The following is a 26,170-nucleotide window of genomic DNA, read 5'->3' on the forward strand; positions in this document are numbered from 1 at the left end:
TTTATATTACAGTCTTATGGAAGAATGGCCATTGGCTTTGACATGCTAGTTCTTTTATGTGATAAAATCACATGCTGTTCATGGAGAATGTTATTCTCAGAGAAAGTGACAGACATCAGCTAGTGCCACACCTGTTGAGCTGCACTTAATAACAACTCTTCCCAAATCTGGTGTTCCCCTTGAAAGTGGAATGTACGTTACTGGTCAATGCCCTGAACTGAAGCTACTTAAAACATCTCTAAAGGTTTATTACTGAAGCAGGGTGAGACTTCGAGGATCACTTTCCAGATTTGAAAAGAAACACTCAAAACAGAAAGAAGGACTGCTGAACCTGAATAAGATGCTACTGTCCTTTGAACATTGCTTGAATCCCAGCAACAATATTTTCCTTTAAACTTGAAAAATGAGCGGAGAAGAAACAAAGAAAACAAATACAAATCAAAGCTCAGATATATATTCAGAGACATTTCTCAGAGAATATCAAATAGAAAAATCACACAACAAATTTTTCATGCACTGGAACAAGTAGTGAGATATGTGCTGCTACAATGGATAAAAAAAATAATAGCCATGAGGAAGCACAATGGTGTTGGAAGGAAATACCAGCTGGCAAGCAATCTAATGTCAGGACATAATTTACAACTTTGTTGATACAATGAAGTCACTCTTCGTTCATGACACTCCGGTCAGTACCCTGGATTGTAGGTCGAGGATGCAACCAATGCTTTGAGAATTTGATATAAAAAGAAATTGGAAAGCAAGTTTGAAGCCACATGAAGTGCCATTTAGAAGACTGGATGGCCAGGTTTTTCATGTGACATCTCTTCCCCACCCCCCCACCTCCCCAAATAGGATTAACAGTATTAAGTCGGCCAAAAACTATTATTTATCAGTGTTGTTTGGAGGGATCTTGAAACCACAGCATATAAGCAAGTGCATCAATACCATTTGGAAAGTAAACTATGTTTGAAAGGAACAGGCTAGTTCACTACATTTAACTGTGAAATATTTAAAACAGTTACTTTCAGCTCGGTGATGAATTTTTGAGCACAGTACTAAAAAGCTTCTCTTTCACTCCTGTTTCGGGTAATGTGAATGACTATACACAGAGTACAGAAGTTTCATTCTTGATTTTTTCTTTTGACATTGTACAAATTTGTGCAGTTGAAAGCCATTTGAACCATAAAAGTCATTCAATTTACTGGATTCATGATGTAAGCACAAGTTATTCTTCATTTCCCTCACTTAGAATTTTTTTTAAAAAATTCGTTCATGGGATGTGGGCATCGCTGGTTGGGCCGGCATTTATTGCCCATCCCTTATTGCCCTCGAGAAGGTGGTGGTGAGCCGCCTTCTTGAACCGCTGCAGTCCGTGTGGTGATGGTTCTCCCACAGTGCTGTGAGGAAGGGAGTTCCAGGATTTTGACCCAGTGACGATGAAGGAACGGCGATATATTTCCAAGTCGGGATGGTGTGAGACTTGGAGGGGAACTTGCAGGTGGTGTTGTTCCCATGTGCCTGCTGCTCTGTTCTTCTAGGTGGTAGAGGTCGCGGGTTTGGGAGGTGCTGTCGAAGAAGCCTTGGCGAGTTGCTGCAGTGCATCCTGTGGACGGTACACACTGCAGCCACAGTGCGCCAGTGGTGAAGGGAGTGAATGTTTAGGGTGGTGGATGGGGTGCCAATCAAGCGGGCTGCTTTGTCCTGGATGGTGTCGAGCTTCTTGAGTGTTGTTGGAGCTGCACTCATCCAAGCAAGCGGAGAGTATTCCATCACACTCCTGACTTGTGCCTTGTAGATGGTGGAAAGGCTTTGGGCAGTCAGGAGGTGAGTCACTCACCGCAGAATACCCAGCCTCTGACCTGCTCTTGTAGCCACTGTATTTATATGGCTGGTCCAGTTAAGTTTCTGGTCAATGGGTGACCCCCAGGATGTTGATGGTGAGGGATTCGGTGATGGTAATGCCGTTGAATGTCAAGGGGAGGTGGTTAGACTCTCTCTTGTTGGAGATAGTCATTGCCTGGCACGAATGTTACTTGCCACTTATCAGCCCAAGCCTGGATGTTGTCCAGGTCTTGCTGCATGCGGGCTTGGACTACTTCACTATCTGAGGGGTTGCGAATGGAACTGAACACTGTGCAATCATCAGCGAACATCCCCATTTCTGACCTTATGATGGAGGGAAGGTCATTGATGAAGCAGCTGAAGATGGTTGGGCCTTGGACACTGCCCTGAGGAACTCCTGCAGCAATGCCCTGGGGCTGAGCTGATTGGCCTCCAACAACGACTAACTTCTAAGTGACTTTGGTGAAGTTCAATCATAGTATGGCTTCCTCGATTGCTCACTTAGATAAAGCGGTGGGTAGCTAAGTTATAAAAACAAGGAAAGTCCCAAGTTTGATTCCCAATCTGTGCTGAGTCTGCATAAAGGATACTATAATTGCCCTCAGTGCACTTAGTTGTTAAGGGGGAAATTGGATAGGGCTCCCTTTCTTGATCCTTATCCAATGATTCAGGTTAGAGGTGCCGGTGTGGGGACAATAGGAGGAAAAAACATCTTGTTCAGTTAAGAATGGTTACTTCAGCACAATACCACAGGCTAACCAGCACTCATGCAACCCTACTCCACTAAGTGGTCAATGTCTTCAGGAGATAATGAAGACTGGGGAGATAACTGGTGAAGAGAGGAAACAACTGTTGCTATGCCCCATACAAATCATGTTTCTGACACAAAACGTGCAGTTTGACCACTCTCCCAAATGGGTAGACACAGACACAATGATACAAATGTTTATTAGTAGACTTCTTAACAGTTTAGTCTGAAAGCAGTCATTAATGTAGTTTCCCCATCCCTTACGTTGCAGTGATCAACTATTAAAATACTAGTTTAATGAGGAGACAGTAACTCACCAATCACTTCAGCAGTAATGCAAGCTAACCGAAACAGAGGGGCTATTTTATTTTCATATATTTGCTTTCCCAGTCGTTTCCCTCCAAAAGGATTAATGAATACGATTAAGTGCTTTGGTCGCATAGCTGTGAAAGAAAATAAATCAAATATTTAACTCTACTGAATTTCTCTGGCAACTTTCTAAACACATAATTTTTTGAAAAATCATATTCTGTCAATTCTGATTGTCAATTAAACTAAAGCAGAGCAAGTGAAGCCACAGAGCATTTACAGTACATTAACAAAGTTATTTTTATAATCAAAATGCTATCATAGACTTAAAATGTTAAAGACTAAATGGCAAAAAGAAATTATATAGTTCACCCATATCAAATTCATTATTCGAGTGGAATGTTGATGACTGTTAATGAGATTCCTTAGCCACAATTTTAAATCTTAGTTTTTCCCCCCGCTACTCGACAATGGCCAACAAAACTTTTACACAACATTCTGAAAAGCAGGAACAGCCATTTGTACGCATATTTCCTCCCTCTGTTTTACATTCCTTCAGTAGACGTCCCTGTGCCAACTCCATTTCCCATTGTTAGAGTGGATGTGACCTGCATCTAGGACTCAGCCAATACTGCTCTGCAGCCAATTGTTAACAATACCTTGCATTTATATAGCAGCTTTAACATAGAAAAACATTACAAGGCACTTCACAGGAGCGTTAAAACTTGCACAAGTGCAGTGCTGTCCAACAGGAGGAAAAGCAAAACAAATTAAAAAGGGAGAAAAACAACTTTAAAAAAAAAATTCCCTACACCAAGTGACAAATCCCCAGGACCAGATGGTTTCCATCCCAGGGTTTTAAAGGAAGGTGGTGAGCAGATTGCAGATGCCCTAACTATAATCTTTCAAAGTTCTCTAGATTCAGGAACTGTCCCTCTGGATTGGGAAATTGCACGTCACTCCGCTTATTAAGAAAGGAGAGAGAGGGAAACCAGGGAATTATAGACCAGTTAGCCTAACATCTGTTGTGGGGAAAATGCTGGAGTCTATAATTAAGGATAGGGTGAATGAACACCTCGAGAATTTTCAGTTAATCAGAGAGAGCCAGCATAGATTTGTGAAAGGTAGGTCGTGCCTGACAAACCTGAATGAATTTTTTCAAGAGATGACTAAAGTAGTGGACAGGGGAATGTCAATGGATGTTACTTATATGGACTTCCAGAAGGCATTTGATAAGGTCCCACATAAGAGACTGTTAGCTAAGATAGAAGCCCATGGAATCGAGGGAAAAGTACAGACTTGGTTAGGAAATTGGCTGAGCGAAAGGCGACAGAGAGTAGAGATAATGGGTAGGTACTCACATTGGTAGGATGTGACTAGTGGAGTCCCGCAGGGATCTGTCTTGGGGCCTCAATTATTCACAATAATTATTAACGACTTAGATGAAGGCATAGATAGTCTCATATCTAAGTTTGCCGATGACACAAAGATTGGTGGCATTGTAAGCAGTGTAGATGAAAACATAAAATTACAAAGGGATATTGATAGATTAGGTGAATGGGCAAAACTGTGGCAAATGGAATTCAATGTAGACAAATGTAAGGTCATCCACTTGGGATCAAAAAAGGATAGAACAGGGTACTTTCTAAATGGTAAAAAGTTAAAAACAGTGGATGTCCAAAGGGACTTAGGGGTTCAGGTACATAGATCATTGAAGTGTCATGAACAGGTGCAGAAAATAATCAAGGCGGCTAATGGAATGCTGGCCTTTATATCTAGAGGACTGGAGTACAAGGGGGCAGAAGTTATGCTGCAGTTATACAAAACCCTGGTTAGACCGCACCTGGAGTACTGCGAGCAGTTCTGGGCACCGCACCTTCGGAAGGACATATTGGCCTTGGAGGGAGTGCAGCGTAGGTTTACTAGAATGATACCGGACTTCAAGGATTAAGTTACGAGGAGAGATTACACAAATTGGGGTTGTATTCTCTGGAGTTTAGAAGGTTAAGGGGTGATCTGATTGAAGTTTATAAGATATTAAGGGGAACGGATAGGGTGGATAGAGAGAAACTATTTCCGCTGGTTGGAGATTCTAGGAGTAGGGGGCACAGTCTCAAAATTAGAGCCAGACCTTTCAGGAGCCAGATTAGAAAACATTTCTACACACAAAGGGTGGTAGAAGTTTGGAACTCTCTCCCGCAGTGGTGAAGCGAGTGAATGTTTAGGGTGGTGGATGGGGTGCCACCTAGACCCAACCATCTTTAGCTGCTTCATCAATGACCATCATAAGGTCAGAAATGGGGATGTTCGCTGATGACTGCACAGTGTTCAGTTCCATTCGCAACCCCTCAGATAATGAAGCAGTCCGAGCCCGCATGCAGCAAGACCTGGACAACATCCAGGCTTGGGCTCATAAGTGGCAAGTAACATTCGCGCCAGATAAGTGCCGGGCAATGACCATCTCCAACAAGAGAGAGTCCAACCACCTCCCCTTGACATTCAACGGCATTACCATTGCCGAATCCCCCACCATCAACATCCTGGGGGTCACCATTGACCAGAAACTGAACTGGACCAGCCATATAAACACTGTGGCTGCGAGAGCAGGTCAGAGGCTGGGTATTCTGCGGCGAGTGACTCACCTCCTGACTCCCCAAAGCCTTTCCACCATCTACAAGGCACAAGTCAGGAGTGTGATGGAATACTCTCCACTTGCTTGGATGAGTGCAGCTCCAACAACACTCAAGAAGCTCGACACCATCCAAGATAAAGCAGCCCGCTTGATTGGCACCCCATCCACCACCCTAAACATTCACTCCCTTCACCACCGGCGCACTGTGGCTGTAGTGTGCACCATCCACAGGATGCACTGCAGCAACTCGCCAAGGCTTCTTCGACAGCACCTCCCAAACCCGCGACCTCTACCAGCTAGAAGGACAAGAGCAGCAGGCGCATGGGAACAACACCACCTGCACGTTCCCCTCCAAGTCACACACCATCCCGACTTGGAAATATATCGCCGTTCCTTCATTGTCGCTGGGTCAAAATCCTGGAACTCCCTTCCTAACAGCACTGTGGGAGAACCGTCACCACACGGACTGCAGCGGTTCAAGAAGGCGGCTCACCACCACCTTCTCGAGGGCAATTAGGGATGGGCAATAAATGCTGGCCTCGCCAGCGACGCCCACATCCCATGAACAAATAAAAAAAAAACGGCAATTGATACTAGCTCTGTTGCTAAATTTAAATCAGAGATAGATAGCTTTTTGGCAACCAAAGGTATTAAGGGATATGGGCCAAAGGCAGGTATGTGGAGCTAGATCACAGATCAGCCATGATCTTATCAAATGGCGGAGCAGGCACGAGGGGCCGAATGGCCTACTCCTGTTCCTATGTTCCAAGTGAGACACAGCTCAATGTCCTGAGGCGATTTCTTCAAACTTAGAAGTTAAGAGGGCACTGACACAATTTCATCACCGGTAACAGAAAATGCCTCAGAGATTTGAGAGAAAAATATTGAAAAGAACATGTTATAAATAAAAGCTAATCAAATCTAATGTATTTTACAGGCTACACATTCAATACATTCTGATTAAAATATTGAGCAAGGTCTGTCATAAAACTGCAAGGTATTCATTCAGCATTTTCCCATGCAATTTGCTGATACAAGAGAAATAGATAGGAAATGTATACAGGAAATCATCCAGACACTGAAGTAAACAGCTGGGCCCATAACAACTCATTAAATTGCTGATACTGATGTGCTACCTTGTCAGCATTCTGAATTATTTTAAAATTTCCTGGTAGTGATTATGTTTTTTTTCTGCTGAAAACTCATTTAAGCCTTTAAACTCCAACGGGTTGCTTTGCAAGATTACTTAAGAAGAGTGATCAACAAAAGCAAGCTTTGACGTGAACATCATTGGTTAGAGATGCACTTTATTGTATAGCATGCTCCTACAGCACACTGTAGCCAAACAAATTTTTGGTGCTAACAAACATTTAAGTTATGATTTGTCTGGATTTAAGCTTCAGGTCAAACAGAAAACCGAGATTGCACAACGACTGGCTCAGCTTGATCATGCAGCTGGAGGGGGGTACGGAGGAGCAAGAGTATGGAGTTTTTGGCAGGAATTAAAGAAGATGGTTCAATTTTGCTATTGTTCTGCTGGAGAAAATTTGGCTCATTTGCAACCTGATTCTGACAGGTAATCTGACAGTGGTGGTTGTGGAGCAGAGGTCATAAAACACAGGTAGAGCAAGGTGCAAACAGATACATCATTGAACGGCAACATATAAAAGAGAGGCCAAACATGTGATTGCATTTGGATGGGAGGATAAACTATTACTCGAGTTCTAATGGCTACTGTCGAATACGCAGAAGTGGAAAAAAAGCAAGGGGGGGTGGGGGGAGGATAGAGGGTCACGGGTGGGCAGTCATGGCAGTTTTTAAGGGAAGGGGAACAGTACTTGTGCAAATCAACCTTTAATGTCAGTGAGCACCGAGACAAGAAAAGGTCGTAATGCAGTCAGGGGTTTAGGTCAGGAGTGGATCATGTGAGTAGGAAGTGGGCCCTGTAGGAGATAAGCCCATTGAAAAGGGGGAGATGGGAGAGAAGCTGCATAGGGAGAATGATTTCTAGGATACAGCCAACTCCAGATATTTGTTACCGATCACAGAATTGATAACTAAGCACTATACAGTCTACCGAATATGAAGAGAAAGTTTTCACTTCAACTCACCAAGCCAACACTTAACACATTTTCAATTAGTGTAACTCTCCCACCCCTAGCTCACCACCAGCTATTAACTTACAATTATCATATACTGGTGTTTTCAGATTGATTATGAAATCCTCTACAATAAAATTGTTCACATTTTAAGGATTTGAATTGTACATGGAACAGGGTAGCATACCAAAGTAGGTACTGCACGATGGGTAAAACTGAGTTTGAAGAAGTCAAAAGTGTTGTGTTCACAGTGAAAATGTAGTATTTCAGATTTAAGTAGCTTCTGAGAGAAATAAGGAATTATTATAGAATCATAGAAAGGTTACAGCATGGAAGGAGGCCATTCGGCCCATCAAGTCCATGCCAGCTCTTTGCAAGAGCAATCCAGCTAGTTCCACTCCCCCGCCCTAACCCCATAGCCCTACATATTTTTTCCTTTCAAGTATTTATCCAGTTCCCTTTTGAAGGCCATGATTGAATCTGCCTCAACCACCCCCTCTGGCTGTGCATTCCAGATCCACTCGCTGTGTAAAAAAGTTCTTCCTCATGTCATCTTTGGTTCTTTTGCCAATCACCTTAAATCTATGCCCTCTGGTTCTTGACCCTTCCGCCAAGCACATCACCTCACGTCATCTTAGCATGCAAAATATCACACATTTGACAGTTCTATCATTATTCCACAGAAACATACAATACCTTGTAAATCCAACTGTTCCTTAAGTGCTTGTACCCATTGGTTACAGAGTAGGTGATTGCTGCAGTAAAAGGTTACTTCACTGCACCACCAGCAGTGTCCTTTTGATCTTTGCACATAATGTACTAAAATATGAAAAAAGAAAATCATGAAATTACTTGTATGCACTTCAATGTAAGTTAAAGACAATGTTGTGCATTTAATTATGTGATTGGATAGGCATTTCAAAAGATTGATGGTGAGCTCAAAGCAGACTGCATTTCATCTTATAAAATCTATAAACTTTACTGTAAAAATAAAATCTTCAAATAAACCAGTAGTTCTGCACAAAGAAACATGAATTCATATAATCTTGACAATGACAAGTGGACATTTATAATGAAATAATTTTTTTTACAAATAGAGTTCTACAAATAAATAATTTTCAAGGAAAGCTTGATCACCTCCTAAAATATTTGGGCAGCCAGGTGTTTGCTTCTATAGTCTTGATCACAACCTGGAATTGCCCATTTAAGGAATCAATTGACTAGCATATTTGCAAGAGATTACCTCCATTCATTTTCAACCACTTCTTAAAGATTTTTTTTACAAATCTACACAATTCTTCAGTAATACTGCAACCCCTATATAAAGGTTTATTCTGAAACTGAGCCATTACTTCATCAAGAAGTATTTCATCAACTGAGAGTTGAGTTTCAGGTTATTAATTTATTACATTTCCAGCTGCCTGGTTACAACTTGTATCATGTGGTTCTGGGGATTGCCCTTGTAGGTTTGTCTCGATGCTATCAACAAATTGAAGGTCACTAATACCTGAAACCAATAAGGAACTCTTTCCATTCCTTCTTTGCCCAAGAACTTAATATATAACTAATACACCGTGTTTTTCTTCAGCTCTGGAGACTGATATGAATTTCAGAGCAGTGTCAAAAGTCAATTGTGTTGAATTAACACTGAAGGAGAATTTAGAATTTACTTTTGTATTTTCTGGCAGCTTTCACAACACGAGTGTGTTAAGTGCTGAATAAAACAACGGTATTCCTCATGCTCAATTTAAACAAAAAATGGTCTTTGAATAATCTCACACTCAGTCCCAGTAAATGGTATTGCTCCAAAGCCATTAACTCCAGATCCTGACAGTATCAGTGTTTTCTAAATACAAGCTGACTCAACAACCAACACAAATTTAGAAAAGTGCATCATAGTCCAGATTATTTATCCTGCCTTTGAAGGTATTTATTACATTTACAGTTTAACATACTACATTGTGTTCTTTAAAAATAAAATTCCATTACTCAAAGCAATCAGTTGATTTATTCTGACTTCAGTGCATTATGTGGTTTTCTTGAATTTTTTTTACATCAGCAAGAAATGGACAAACAAGGGCTATTGAAAGTCTGGTAGAAACAGAGCCAATTGGCCTAGACAGACTGAGTGGCCCAATAGGCCAGGTATAATTTGCGCTGATGAGAACTGGTTTCATTCTTTCAAGCTGCGGGGTGTTATTTTTACAAGCGGAGTATAATTTTGGTACAAAATTGCCCAAAGCACACTTAAGCAAGGAATCTGAAACCCTCTCCAAGTTCACAATCAATCCAGTACAACTGCAACCCAGTGTGAAGTTTAGAAGATTTGCAGTTTAGGTAGAGGATTTTTAAAACTTAATTTTAAATCTTTTTAGCACAGAGACAATGATCCCTCAGCTATGTCTCAAAATTAAAATTTAACCAGTATTCAGATACCAGTGGGAAGAACTCTGGGCATGCATCAAGCTCTGATGTCCCTGGGCAGAGAGCAATATGGAAGCCAGCAGCATTACTCAGGTCTGCTGATCCTACATCAATTGGAGGTTGGTAATGTCCTAATACACATCACTACAAAAATGCATTTTGTTATCATTACACAAGTATTTTAAAATAGCCAACATTTGATTAAACGGCATCTGAAAAGTCAAAGGCTACAGAGTCCGGTGAGATCGCTTGTCAACAGGTCACCTTGTACAATTTGCCATCAAGCTTAAAATTGCCCACACATTGAGCTTCCAATGAGTCACAGAGTGTCATCAATTTAAGTTATGATGAAAAATTAAGGAAGTTGGGCTTGGTCTCTTTGGTGGAGACCAAGACAGTGCAGGGAAATTCAACTAAGGCTTTTCCCCCATTGTCAGAGGAAAGAGTTGTGAAAAATGACTTGCTAAGCTAGGTATCTTCATCCTTTAAAAGATACTTCTCAGCAGGAATCTTAGGTACGTTAGAAACTTAATGGGATAAATAAAGTAAAAATTAAATAATACTTTGTTAAACGCCAAGGCAATAGGACAAAAGGAGTACAGATTCAGGGTTGAGAAGGACAAGTTTAGGATAAACATGAGGAAGTATTTAAAAAACAAGAGGATGACCAACAACTGCAATGGGTTACCAGACAGGGGAATTGAGATGAGAATATTATATTTGTTTAACAAACAGCCAGATAATGCAAGATGGCAGCATTGGTATTCTGGGAGAATGTGATTGAATGGTTGAAGGGCATTCTCCACCCAAACCCTTCTTGTGATCTTGGTGCCTAAATGGAAATGTTCAACAACATGAACTTTGTTAATCTAGGGGCCAAAATAAGATAAATGGGAGGAAAAAAAAGAAATCCTACACCAAAGTGGACAACAGAGATATCTGGAGGCAGATAACACTATTTAAGTATCTATTTTAACATAACATCTGCACAGAACCTTGTTCCATACAATATTTATATAGAATGAGTAAAATGCTAAAATACAACTGAAGGTTAATATTAGATTTTTGCATGGGCCCTGTCAGATTTCATTTTCAAAACAGACTTCCTATCTATGTAGCTACCCATATACTTATGACTCACTATAGATGACTAAACAGCAATGATCTATTATTGAAAATTTTGTTCATTACCCTGGGGAATAGCAAGAGAAAGACTAACCATTATTCCCATGTATGAAAATCAACATGCAAGTAAAGTTGCATATAATAATGTATCATGATAAAACCTGAAAAATTAAAACACGACTAGTATATGCAGTGCCAATGCACTATACCAGAGTGAGAAAGTGGGCAGGAACTGTCTATTGACAAAACTGACTGTAAAAAAGTCAGTCTCTGGGCTACTTCTGGACACTTTCAAATAGCTAGTTTTACAGCAGTATCAGCGAATACCTAATGGCAATTCTCTTAAAGATGGGGCTAAATAACCAAAACAATGATGGAGAAAATTATACGTATAAATAAAATCACCATACAAATACATAGTCTGCAAAATGTTTTAACTTAAAAAATGAAACTCAACTTCCCTGATGACTCAGTGAGTAGCAGAGTCATACAGAGCAGGAAAATCCCAGATTTGATCTTCAGTTTGTGCTGATTTAACTGATGTCAGCTGGGGCAACAGTGGAGAGGTCATAATTGGTTTCAATATCCCTGGGTTTAGGAGAGGAAAACCAGCCAGGCTTGCTGACTGCTATCCAACAGGAAAGAAAATTGGTGAGGAAATTTTTTTTTTAAATCTGCAGTTCTTACAAAATTAAAATAACGTAAAACTGAATGAAATTTTAGTGAAGTATTGGCTGAAATATGAATAGCTGTACCTGTGAACGCATGCAAAATTGGCTCAGTGGAAAATGAGGGCATCTTCTCCCACCTTCCGCTTTCTTTATTTATCCCATCTACTTCATTTTCACGAACAGCAATAATCTCAAAGACAGGCACAGAATGGCTCCCTGCTTGAAAATACACAAGAATTTTTTTTTTAAATCCCTTTTTCAGGCAATACCATTAGATGACTAAGTATACTAATACATGACTATTTATTAAATAAGCATAGTAAATTTTGTTGAGCCATATGCTGCTGCAACCTCGGCTGCTAAAATCAAAAGTGACAAGAAAGGTTAGGTTATATACATTTCATGTATAAAATTCAAGCTGTATCTGCAGTTTAATTAATTACAACAAAACTTTAAATTACATCCATCTATAATTGCTGTACTAAACACAATTGCATAATATTTCTACAGGATCTGCACTTCATGGGACCTGTACATAACACGTATTTCAAAGTAGCTGAAAATTAAAATATGAAGGAAATCTTAGTTTCATTGTTATACGTTGCATGTTATGTTGTACTTTCACCAGAACATTTTGGCTCAAAGTAAAACAGCAAATCAGAACTGAAAATGTAGGGAACATATAATAAAAAATGAAGGGTGTGGTTAGAAAACAACCAATGAACAACGTAAGCATTTATGAAAACAACCAATCCCAAGAACCTCAACAATAAATGTTACTAAAGCAGCCTAGCATGTAGGCAGATCCCATTTAAGGAATTAAAGTGAGATTTTTTTTAGAAAAGAAAAATGAAGAGATTTCGACTAAGACAATTCATTTATTTTTCTTCTCCTTTAAAGCTTTCTTATTTTACAGGTGGCTATCAACTGGCTTTACTAGTTGATAACCAGCTGGGTCAAAATCCTGGCACTCCCTACCTAACAGCATTGTGGGAGTACCTCCACCACACGGACTGCAGCGGTTCAAAAAGGCAGATCACCACCACCTTCTCAAGAGCAATTAGAGATGGACAAAAATGATGGCCTTGCCAGCGATGTCCACATCCCATAAATGAATAAAAAAAAAGAATTCCTATGTAGCACGGCTTTACCAGTGGACATAGTTTGGCAGTAAGACCAAGATTCAAACCAAGATCACAGTAGTAAACAATTTTACAACACCAAGTTATAGTCCAGCAATTTTATTTTAAATTCACAAGCTTTCGGAGATTTTCTCCTTCCTCAGGCAAATGTTTCAAGATCTCCTTGAAGCCTACGCATTTATACATATTGAACAATACATGGTGTTTACAGACTTCCCCGGAGCGGAGAAACTACGCCATGTTCTCCGCAGCCTTCAACATGTCATCAATGAGGACAAACACCTCGCTATGGCCATCCCCACACCTCCACTACTCGCCTTTAAACAGCCACCCAACCTCAAACAGACCATCGTTCGCAGCAAACTACCTAGCTTTCAAGAGAACAGCGTCCACGACGCCACACAACCCTGCCACGGTAACCTCTGCAAGACATGCCAGATCATCGACACAGATACCACCATCACACGAGATGACACCACCCACCAGGTGCATGGTTCATACTCCTGTGACTCAGCCAACGTTGTCTACCTCATACGTTGCAGGAAAGGATGCCCCAGAGCATGGTACATTGGCGAGACCATGCAGACGCTGCGACAACGGATGAACGGACACCGCGCAACAATCGCCAAACAGGAGGGTTCCCTCCCAGTCGGGGAACACTTCAGCAGTCATGGACATTCATCCACCGACCTTCGGGTAAGCGTACTCCAAGGCGGCCTTCGAGACACACGACAACGCAAAATCGTCGAGCAGAAATTGATAGCCAAGTTCCGCACCCATGAGGACGGCCTCAACCGGGATCTTGGGTTCATGTCACGCTACACGTTACCCCACCAGCGAACAAATGTTATCTGTTTTTAATATAATGGGTCATTTGCTGGCTCTCTCTGCCTTCCGGATGTTTCTGCCTCTCTCTGTTTTTTTTCTCTGTTTTTTTTCCCTGTTTGTTTTTTTGTTGAATGTGTATTCGGGGGTTCTGCAGGTGACACCTCTCTGTCTGAACACGGTGATTGCCTTGGCAACGGGCAGTTGCAGGGGCAGTCTGTAAACACCATGTATTGTTCAATATGTATAAATGCGTAGGCTTCAAGGAGATCTTGAAACATTTGCCTGAGGAAGGAGAAAATCTCCGAAAGCTTGTGAATTTAAAATAAAATTGCTGGACTATAACTTGGTGTTGTAAAATTGTTTACAATTGTCAACCCCAGTCCATCACCGGCATCTCCACATCAAGATCACAGTAGACAAAGTAGGAAAGCAATTCTGATCAAAGATCAACCATCCAGAAAGGTCCTTGAATACTTGTTCCTTCCCATATCACAGCATGCAATTGGTTCTTAAACTATTCCAGCTTATTCTCCCCCACAACTTTACTGTAATCCATTCCATCTGTTAATTACTGTGTATGAAGAAATTCCTGAAATCAGCCCTAAATTTGCATTTTACCAATAGGAACCTGAGTCCCCATGTCCCACTATCATGTTGAGTTTGAAGTAGTGTTCTGGATTAACCTTTTCAATACCATTTGCGATCATTTATACTTTCTTGCAAGATCACTTCTCAGTTCCCTTCTTTTAACGCTGAAAAAGGCAAGTTTCTCCCATCTTCATTCATAACTTTGCTTTCTGACAATAGGAATCAATCTCATACCCATTCTCTGAAAGCCTCCAGGGTTTTTTTCTTTATTTCCAGATTTTATGAATTTTTATAAATTAAAATTTCTAGTTTTGGAACTCGTGAGGAAATGTAGAAAACAATGCACAATTATTTTCAATGTTGTCTTATAAAACTCGAAAACAGTTTAAAAAAAAGCTAGTAATCTGTGAAATTCCAAAATTAAAGCCTTTTCCTATTTATAACATTTGTATAACAGTACCAGAGTCACTGAATGAAAAAGTTAAATTCCCTCCATTGCAAATAAGAAAGTGGCATTTGGTAGATTATATTTGTCCTTTTCTAAAACCAATTTACCTGTGGCTTTTATTTTTTTTTGAAAAACCCAGAAGTGAAAATTTTCTTGTAAAATAATGGAAAGCATTTACAAAACCTTCCGGTGCAATATGCAAAACACAATTTAAAAAAATATTCTTACATTTTACACAAGGAATGGTGATTTACTGTGTCTTGCTTAATATTTCTGATTTATGACGACTCATTGATGCTTTTGTTTCAGAATTGTAAACAATTTTACACCAAGTTATAGTCCAACAATTTTATTTTAAAATCCACAAGCTTTCGGAGGCTTCCTCCTTCCTCAGGTGAATGTGGATTTGTTTCAGAAGTTTATGTTTAAAGCTAAGCTGACCAACAAAAGCTACACAATAGCCAACAGTAAATTATCAGCAGCAAGAAACTTCGGCCTAGAAATTCACTGGCTCTGCACTCGTTCGACAGATGGGCACATGCAGAGGGTCGTGAATCTTTGGAATTCTTTACCCAAAAAGCTGTGGAGGCTGAGTCATTGAAAACATTCAAGGCTGAATTAGACAAATTTTTGATCAGCAAAGGAGTCAAAGGATATGGGGAAAAGGCGGGAAAGTGGAGTTGTGGTAAAAATCAGATCAGCCACGATCTCATTGAATGGCGGAGCAGGCTCGAGGGGCCGAATGGCCTACTCCTGCTCCTCTTATGCACCGAAAGAGCACCACCCAACATATTGGGAATGGTCCCTGTAAAGGCATCCAGGGCCCGAGCCCTGAAGCAAGCATTGGGTCCTTTGCGTATGCAACTAGAAGGTCTAGTGCCTCATTCAGGCTCTCTTTACCAAATTCGTTAGCGACCGACCACAGCATGCGGAGGTCAGTATTCTCAACCAAAAGCCATTCTTAAAAGGGACCGCTGGAGGCTGCCTCCCAAATGGCAAGATTTTAAAAATAAAACGTACCTTATTGTGGAGCCAGGAGTATCACGTGTGCTTCTGCCCACTCCATATCAAATTTGCGGATCGTTGTCGGCCACCTCTCGATCCATCCCTCCCACCCCCCACCTCACGATCCATCCCTCCCACCCCCCACTTCTTCCCACCTCACGATCCATCCCTCCCACCCCCCACTTCTTCCCACCTCACGATCCATCCCTCCCACCCCCCACTTCTTCCCACCTCACGATCCATCCCTCCCACCCCCCACTTCCTCCCACCTCAGCTAGCATCAGAGGTGGCCGATCTTCATTCTTTCCGGGATAGGCGAGCTGTCTCCAGGGTTGCGACTGGCACCCGCAGCTTGCTGTTAACAAATGAGACCGGCAGACGAATTGTGCGTCGTCCTGCCACGTGCAGCACCAGGATCACACTGCCCGATTCTGGCGCGATCCATTTTCTAGGCCAATAAGTAAAAAATATTAACAGAAAGTTACCCATCATCGACTGCAAAGTGCAGCATACACAACATACGTGAAAAAGTCCATGCCTGGCCTACTTGCTCTTCTAAATAACAAACAAACAAACATACATTTAATTTCATCTAGCAACTAACAAATACCAGAGCGTCAACTTACATTATTTGCATAAGACGACTTGAAGTGGGCTTCTAGCCAAGTTTCGCTGCCACAAACAGTAGAGCCTAGTTATAAATACCATGTTTCTTCTGAAAATACTAAACATCCAAAGCCTTACAAAAGTCTTTGTTTAATTCAACTTTATGAACCCATTACTCTTTGAAGAGGAGGGAATTAGCACAATGCGCTGTGGCGAGATTAGCTTGCGCACTCAACCATTACATAAACAGTGAGGAAATTACACCTCTATCACTGGCACTTTTCTCACAACTGCATTGTTACCCAAGATCTTGAATCATTTGCATTTCCCAACATATTTGATGATTGTAATTTGGACCAAACAAACAACCAGCTAATTATCAACCATCAATAATCAAATCTGTGTGCAATAAAATCTCATACCATTTTTGTACTCTAAAACCTAGTGAACAAGCCAAACCTTCATTCATCATTTTCTGTACAAGGGAGAAGCTTGTAAACAATGATGAACCATTTTACATAACTGTTCTACTCCCCTCATAGTTGAAGAGAAGACAGGATTTAAAGGGGAAGTAAAGTTGCGGAGGATGCCACCAAATGAACATATTCCAAAAGCCTAAGTGGTAAAACATTTCAGCCACTGTGGATGTCAAACACGAAACAGCCTATTCTTATATAGGACAGCAAGATAGTGGAAAATTGAAGTCAAAACCTTCTGAGGCTTTGCATGCTATTGTACTGGAATAGTACAAACTGAATTCTAAGTTTTCGTGCTAAGCATCAGTGTTAAATGAACTCCCCCTTTTGTCCAGCAGATTTTATTTAAAAACTATTACCACAGGAAAAAAACGCAATTAAAATATTTGCTGAACATTACGCATAGTCACTAAGTATATTGGTTTCTACCTCTCGGTAAGGGTACTGGTTGCATTCAAAGCAAATAACTGAATAATGGAACAAAACATTAATGATCCAAGTACAAATATTGCAGATTGGTTTTCTGCCTTTTCCAACACTAAGGGCTCGATTTTAGCACCCGCTATCGGGTGCGTTCTCGGCAGGGAGGGCACCGAAAATCGCGAAATCCAGGAGCGGGACCGCATCGCGCCTTGATCCCGCCGCCCACTTCCGGGTTCCCTGCTGACGTGCCGGTGTGCGCGCGCAGCCCCCGCTGGTGGGAATCCCGCAGGCAATTAAAGCCAGCGGGATGCCACTTGACAATATTTAGTTTGGTATTTCAGGTCATTAACTGACCTGTAAGGGACTGTGTGTGATTTTTGATCAACATGGGACTGTTTCCCACATTGGGGGAAACACTCCCAGCTCGAATGGACGTGTTGCAGCTGTCAGCCTGTGGCAGCTGCAAAGGTCCATTTGACAGGGGGGGGGGGGGGGGGAGACCCTCACCCATTGCAGGAGGCCGCTCTGTCACTTGGGACAAAGTTTGGCCTCCACCACCCTCCTCCTGACGGTCAAAGTCACCAACCTGCACACTTACCCCGGGGTCTGGAGACATGTACCTACCTTGCGGGCCCCCTCAGATGTACATCTTGCGGATGGGGGCCGCCGTAGCTGCAGTCATGACCTCCTCGGAGGGCGAACAATATCACCAGCCTCACCATCCACGCCGTCCACCTCTGATACGTGGAGCTCCACAACAGAATGCTGTGACACATCCACCTGTACAGCAGGAGGGAGGGCTACCGCAGAGAGAGATGCGTCGCAGAGGGCACTACCCTCGCCACAGGTTCCACAGACCGAGGCTCAGCCTCCTGGACCTCTCTGAGCAGTAGTGCACACGGAGACTCAGAGTCACTCGACATGTAGTCGTGGACATCTGCAGCCTCTTTCATGCTGAGCTGCTCCTGGCTGGCCCGTGCACCATCTTCCTACCTGTCGCTGTCAAAGTCACCACTGCCCTCCCGAACCTCTCCTCCACAGCCTTCCAGGGTGCAACCGGGGACATCGCTGATGTCTCTCAGTCGTCTGCGCAGAAGAGCCCTGCAAATACACCTACACCCACTCTGCAGTGACACAATGGGTGGCATCAGTGGTGGGTCCTCATAGTGATACCCAGGAGCGGGCATTATTGCACAAACCGGACAGGATTCGCGAAGACATGGCAGTAGTGGTGCCAATATAATGTGTGATGTGAGTTGTTCTGAAATTCAATATAAGTAACCATGACAAACCCTCAAACACCCTTGTGCATCCCCTTCATGCTCACGACACGTTTACCTTACGCTGCCTAATGCACAGATGTGATGCATGCCCTGTGGCTGCAGCACAGGTGGTGGCAGGTTGAGTGAGGCTGGCCGTGAGAGAGATGCACGAGAGGGTGAGTATGGGATAGAGCCATGAGATTGTATGAGGATTGGGTTGCGTGGTAGTGGCAAGGTGAGTAGGTGCAGGTAAGATGAGGATGGGGTTTGAGTGGGTATGAGGGGTGATGTGACAGAGTAGTGTTGGCAGTGCCGAAGGAGATGTGGGGTGGGGGCAGTGATGTGGCAGACGGAGTGTAGTGGAAAGACTACGTGTACTCACTGTGGCTGACCTACTGAGGTCATTGGACCGCCTCCTGCACTGTGCGCAGGTGGGCGATATGTTGGTGGCGCAGGTGACCCCCTCTGCCACCTCGAGCCAGGCCTTCCTGGTGGCGGAGGCGGGCCGCTTCCTCCCGCCCGCTGGGTGGAAGATCTCTGTCCTCCCCCTCCTCCTCACTCCATGTATTGATAGCTGGGGTGAGGCATCATTCAACTGGGAGCAGCCTTCCCCCTGGGCTGCATGGTACAATATGGTAATTTAATACAAGCCAAAACTGAACTTCATTACTTGTTCTCATGATGTGGGTGAAGCTGGCAAGGCCATATTTATCCCAGGATCCAGCAACGATGAAGGGACAGTGATATATGTCCAACGGGAGAGTGACTTGAAGGTGATGATGTTCCTCAGACACTGCAGCTTTTGGCCTCGTCAGTGGTAGAGGTCACAGGGGAGAAAGATGCTGAAGAAGCAATCTTTATAAGTTGCTGTAGTGCATCCTGTAGATCATACATACTGCATCAATAATGCTTCTGTTGTGCAAGGGGTGGATATGAGCCAGTGGTAACGGTACTGATCAAGTGAATTGCTCTGATCCGAATGGCATCGAGCTACAAATCATCCAGGCAAGTTAATGGTGGAAAGGCTTTTAGGGGTCAGGAGGTGAGCCACTCATTACAGAGTAACCAACCTCTGTCCTGCTTATGTAGCCACAGTGCTGATATGGCTGGTCCAATTAAGTTTCTGGTCAATGGTAATCCTCAAGATGTTGATCGTGGGGCACTCGGCGATGGTGGTGACACTCAAGGTCAGGGGGAGATGGCTGGAATTTCTCTTATTGGAGATGGTCAATAACTGTCACTTCTGTGGCATGATCATTTTCTGCCACTCATCAGACAAGCCTGGATGTTATCCAGAACCCTGCTGGAGTCTGCCATGGGCTGCTTCATTATCAGAGGAGTTGTGAATGGATATGTACACTGGAATCCTCAGTGAACAGCCCCACTCCTGACCTTACGATGGAGGGAAGGTCATTGATGAAGCAGCTGAAGATGTTTGGACCAAGGACAATTCTGCAGCAATGTCTTGGGGCTGTGATGATTGTCAGGAACCAATCACACTCAATTGCCTTTGTGTCAGGTGTGATTCCAGCCACTGAGGTGTTCAAATGGATGCTGCCCCTTCACGCAGCTAACGTTTCTCCCAATACATTTCTTTCGACCCTCCAACTTACATGATGATTTCCAGGGAAGGCTTAGTGAAGAATCTGGAAATAGCTTAATTACCTTCCTGCCATTCAAAAACACAGTATATAGGCAGGTCCCTAGGTGATGAAGTCATTGATTTCCACCTCACCGTTGTCCTTCTCTTCAAGTATGGTAATTTGACTTACTTCCAGCAAGCTAGAACCCAAGAAAAGCCCAAGAAAGAAGTTTCTGAATCTGATGGAATTTTTTCCATTTCAGGCTTTGGATGATATAGCCTCATCAGCTTGAGCTTTGAGGTCAAATTCTGCTGTAGAAATCAGTGGAAAATTGAATCAGGCCAAAATTTGAGGTGATAAAAACCCAGTAAAGATATGTATCTACCTTATAGGACCATTTGAAAATATCCTCCACTTGGTACTGGGGTAAGCCTTAGTGGCCAAATATAGATGACATTTGACAGGCATTGTGACCTTCCCTTCCCTGCAATATCATCTTCTATAGACGAGCAGATCAGTTTCCTTGCCCCAAAGCAATATTGACAAAAAACACCTATAGTATCTAGTCTCAGAGAGGGACTTCAGTACCAGAGATGGGAGCGGGTTACTCCAAGTTATAGCAATGCAGATATTGTCCAACATAGCGTGGAATACAGCTAACAACAACAAAAAAAATATCCGCCAGTCACTTTTATAGCAATTGCGGAAGGAAGGTCAGGTCATCTGGTCAAAATTCCAACATTGTGATGTCCTCAATGTCAAAGCATCTTAAAAGGATGATTAACTTATGATTTTCAACAGCAGGAACCTGACTGATTCCTGTGATCCATGGATACTGGAATTAAAAAAATAATTTTTAAACCAGAATTTAGAAATAACCTAGCCATAACCTGATCTCTACTTACTTGTGTGTTCTTACAAAAATGAACTTGAAAACTCACTTCTATAACCTTGACAACATACATGATAAACAAACATATGCAGATGGATGGGGATAGAGCAAATCCAAGAATCTGATCATCTAAACAAGAATTTCTCTTCCCCCAATTAAAAACTTCAAAACACACTTTTTTCAACAAAAACAAGAGGGGAAGTCGAGACAAACTTTGCTGACACACCCTGTAGTAACTGGTTAAGAGTGGTAGCTGCATTGTAAGTGGCAGCTGCATTAAGAGTGGCCATGAAGAAGATAATTTGCCTGCTGTGTCTGCCAGTGAAAAAGGTGCCGGATACCTTTGAGTAGCAATGGTAATTCATTTTTCTTTTTAAAAATCACAGATCAAAATATCACGATCGCAGGTTCAAGTTGGCAATAGTGCTTTTTAAAACAAACATAGCAAGCTTAAAGTAGCGTTGTTTTCTCCAGAAGATCCAACATGCACCAAAGGATATGGTTTTCACAGAGATAACTTAAATGTAAATTTGCTGTTGAAGGCAAAATAGCTAGGTTTTTTTGGTTCCACCTGCTAAGCTCACAGGATTTGCATTTACTGGCTATTGGAGAAAGTATGGTTGCTAGAAACAATGCTGTGCATCTCATCTTAACAATGTGTATGTATTTGTTTTCTTGGCTACAGTACAAATCGGTCCACGAAATGGTATCATTTCCACAACACTGGAACCTCAGAAATTGCAGCAGAACTGTTTATTGAATCATTTCTAAATTATACAACATACCATTAAAGTTAAAAACGGATACCAAAACTTAGCAAGAGATACCACTAGGATATTTCACAATATATAACAACCAGGATAATAAAACAAAGCAATCTCACAGTCCATTACTTGCAAACAAGCGTACAATATACAGTATTAAATGCCAATTGTGGAATACTTTGCACTAGCTTATAGGTTGAGCACATAGCATGACAATCTAATTGCAGACCATAAAATTAGCCCACAAAGAATGAAAAAAGGAAAAATAGCAAAAGTTTTTCAAAATCACTGTTATACAGACATAAAATAGTCCATCAAATAGAGTAAATGTTCCATTTTGATGTAAACATACATCTTCCATGTCTCAGACCTTGATTTACAGAACCAGTGAAATAGCCTGCAACACTCTTTACTTGGTTTGGCATCTTTGTTAGGCAGGACCCTGGAAGGGTAGAAGTGAAAAACAGGGCAGGTAGAGTTGTAGGTTTGTAGGTCTCTGCATTGCTGTCAAGATTATTACAAAAAATTATACTAATGATTACATCTAGTATAAACAATGTGAGGTGATACATTTTGGTAGATCGAATCGGGCCAGGACCTACTCCGTTAATGGTAGGGCGTTGGGGAGAGTTATAGAACAAAGAGATCTGGGAGTACAGATTCATAGCTCCTTGAAAGTGGAGTGACAGGTGGATAGGGTGGTGAAGAAGGCATTCGGCATGCTTGGTTTCATTGGTCAGAACATTGAATGCAGGAGTTGGGATGTCTTGTTGAAGTTGTACAGGGCATTGGTGAGGCCACACTTGGAATACTGTGTACAGTTCTGGTCACCCTATTATAGAAAGGATATTATTAAACTAGAAAGAGTGCAGAAAAGATTTACTAGGATGCTACCGGGACTTGATGGTTTGACTTATAGGGAGAGGTTAGACAGACTGGGACTTTTTTCCCTGGAGAGTAGGAGGTTTAGGGGTGATCTTATAGAAGTCTATAAAATAATGAGGGGCATAGATAAGGTAGATAGTCAAAATCTTTTCCCAAAGGTAGGGGAGTCTATAACGAGGGGGCATAGATTTAAGGTGAGAGGGGAGAGATACAAAAGGGTCCAGAGGGGCAATTTTTTCACTCAAAGGGTGGTGAGTGTCTGGACGAGCTGCCAGAGGCAGTGGTAGAGGCGGGTACAATTTTGTCTTTTAAAAAGCATTTGGACAGTCACATGGGTAAGATGGGTATAGAGGGATATGGGCCAAGTGCAGGCAATTGGGACCAGCTTAGTGGTATAAACTGGGCGACATGGACATGTTGGGCCGAAGGGCCTGTTTCCATGTTGTAACTTCTATGATTCTATGATCTAGTTAAATGTGTTCAGTGAACAATTTTGTTAAATATTAGTATCAAATTATGCATTGAATAATTATGTTAATTAGTTGGCTATTTTTCTGTCATTCAGGACTTTTAAATGATTTTGAAAAGGGAGCTCATTACAATGTACATTGTGATAATAAACTCTTCTAGCTTTAAAAAAAATGGATTCACTCTAGCCAAAACTAGTCTCCCATTACACTTAAACAACGGGTTTAGAACACTATGCATTCCCATTTACTGTGAATGTTAATCATCTGGTGCTGAATTTTTTAGCATCATATTTTGTGATCAAGACAATTGTGCGCTATGCAAATGTTAACTGGACAACGTGTTAACTAAAAGTAGACCATCAAACTATACTTTTAAAATCAAGTGCTTTATTTCAGCCAATTAAGCAACCATCGATGCGTAAATATATATTCCACTTGACATAGGAGAGATTTTCTACTTCTGTGTTGGGATTGCATGTAAGGAAATGAATGTTTGCAATTTCCCACTTATTCATTTTAGTGGGTGGAAAAATTAGACTCAACACAACTTTCAACAACTAAGCTCCCCTACTTTTTGCTCCAAGGAGTTTCTTGTTTTATAGAAGAAAATGGAGCAGTTCTAAAAAAAAATTTCAGGTAGATATTGGGCTGTAGGTTTCATTACAGATCTTGCTCTCGGCTGGGCAGCTCAGTTTCCATCCTGTCTGGGAAAGCACTCAAGATGCAGGGGATCTCACTGAAGAAGCACGAAAGGCTTGTGTGTGATACAATTGAGATTTTTTTTGGCACAAAAGATTGTTTGCAGTAACGATATTTAAAAAAATTGCGCACTCTCAAAACATTAACAAAATTGCAAGAATACCAAAAAAAAGTGTAACTGTTTGAGTAACAAATAAATAACTTAATACCAAATGATACTGTTCAACATCATTGAACTTTTAAAAAGTTTTTGTTAAAACTGTAGCTAAATACTACGCACAGATCTATCTTGAACCTCTCCCCCCTTAATAATTCTTGATGTAGGTCAATATAATAGAGCGAGAGGATCGCCAGAACTCCTTTAATTTGCCTTCCGGAAAAAAGCCAACTTTGGCCGATGGAAGAAAATGTATTTAATTTTGTTACCAAATGCATAGGCAAGTATATATATGTGGGCTTCTGCTGGTCACCAGTTGCATGCACTTACACATTTGCTTATGGCTGTAGTCACAAAATCCTCTTGCCACAGCCTTCTTTTCCCAGATAGAAATGAAAGGGGGTTTGGGCACATTGGTCCATAACAAATTTTTTAAAACTGTCACTCAAACAAGCGTGGGGTCAAAGATAAGTGAATTTCTGCCCCAATGATTCATCCTTTCAGGGGAGATGATTCTTATTAGTTTGTTGTTACTTCTACCCTGCTGAAGGAAGATCAAAGAGTTCTGCAATAGGTGTCAAGGCGAGCTCAATCAGATCTTTCAATAGCTATTGTAATTCTACAAAACTTGAATTTGAACCTATTTTCATCCCTTCAGATGGAACTTACAAATTAAAAAGTCAAGATTTGTAATTTAATTTCATAATGTCTAATTCATCACCTATTCAAGGCTTTTCTTTGTTAAAATACATCAAAATTCACTATTTTACAAGAAATATTTCAAAATTTACTCAGGACACATATGCTCATCAGATTAGTAACGCTCCACTAGATTCCTACAGGCCATGCCGTTGGCATTCTTTCCTGAAAGTTTGAAAACAGGCATCTCAACACAGACACAATATAGAGAACACTTCAAAAGGGACTTCAAGTCAAACAACTTAATTTGATACATTTATCTAATATTTAAAATGGTACCCTACAAACAAGTACCATGTTTCAAAGCTACGAAGGTTAGGAATCTACAATAGCCCCAGAATCTGTAAATTGTGGTAAGTAAAGAAGTTTAAGTGGAAAAAGATGATTTAACTGTAATGTCAAGTTTGCAACTAGTCGAGTTACATACAGCCTCTTCCTCCCCAAGAGAGATAATCCAGATTGATTGCTTATCAAAAATTTACAACAGTAGAAAGGACAAAGTGAACATGGTTCTGATTTCTCTAAAATGTGTGTTTCCCATCACACAAACAGAAAACAAGCCAGAGAGAAACAATCTTTAGAGATATATGTGCAAACATGAACCAGATATCAATGCAGAGCAAGAGAATCTACAGGCAAATAAAACATGCATGAACAAAAGGGGTTTGACAAACATAGATAAAGCTCAAGAATACAGTAGCCAACCAACATTAATTGCGATGCGATTGGGCTGTTCTGCAATCTCATTTATAGAAATGCTGTGCTAGTTCTGTACCTTTGTTCTTCTGCATGCAAATCGCTCATTAATACAATAGCAAAAGCCAAGTTCTTGGATACAAGAGAAAGCAAGCAGCCCTTGGTTTGTTGTGGGGGGAATACAATTATATCGGAGATATAGACTGTACCCACAGGACACCCAAAAACATAAAAGTAGCATGACCTAAAGGCCTCATGAAACCAATACTTTACAGGTGTGGAATCACAAAATTGAAACTTGGGTACCAGAGGTGGCACTTACAAGTTACAACACAACCTGTCAAATTGAAATTGAGTATTTCAATACTGAATAAAAAGCTTGATCCTTTGATAAAGCTAGTGTGGATCTGAGCCATTCAGATCAGCAAAGTTCCAGTTCAATCCTAAATTTGTGTTGTGCTAATTGCCCAGTGGTGGAAGTAGAACTGCTACAAATAAGCTAGAGAGGAGGAAAAATTAGACAGAGATCACACTCGAGATCACTATCCAGTGATTAAAGAAAGTGCATACATGATACATGAGGTGAGGACTGGAGTTGGTTATAATTATCCTCAGTGAATATCCTGAACACACTGTCTGGTGAGGTATCATAGAACTGTGGTCCAGCATTAATTGGTGTTTTCACCCTACTTTACTC

General features: G+C 41.4%; 1 protein-coding gene across 4 annotated transcripts in view; it reads right to left on the bottom strand.

Annotated features, from left to right (window-relative positions):
• The window catches only part of cerk (ceramide kinase), a 117,478-nt gene that overhangs the window by 60,381 nt on the left and 30,927 nt on the right, over positions 1-26,170 (bottom strand). For 3 of the 4 annotated variants that reach the window (XM_068004899.1, XM_068004900.1, XM_068004898.1), the window contains 3 exons: positions 11,935-12,066; positions 8,327-8,449; positions 2,908-3,033 (listed from right to left, as the gene is read on the bottom strand). In XM_068004899.1, the coding sequence (XP_067861000.1) occupies positions 2,908-3,033; positions 8,327-8,449; positions 11,935-11,977 (292 nt within the window). In that variant the 5' untranslated portion in view covers positions 11,978-12,066. Of the gene's footprint in view, positions 1-2,907; positions 3,034-8,326; positions 8,450-11,934; positions 12,070-26,170 lie in introns of all 4 variants that reach the window. The other variant, XM_068004897.1, reaches the window with a different exon arrangement.

This window comes from Heptranchias perlo, chromosome 24, assembly GCF_035084215.1.
Source record: "Heptranchias perlo isolate sHepPer1 chromosome 24, sHepPer1.hap1, whole genome shotgun sequence".
NCBI classification, from domain to species: domain Eukaryota; kingdom Metazoa; phylum Chordata; class Chondrichthyes; order Hexanchiformes; family Hexanchidae; genus Heptranchias; species Heptranchias perlo.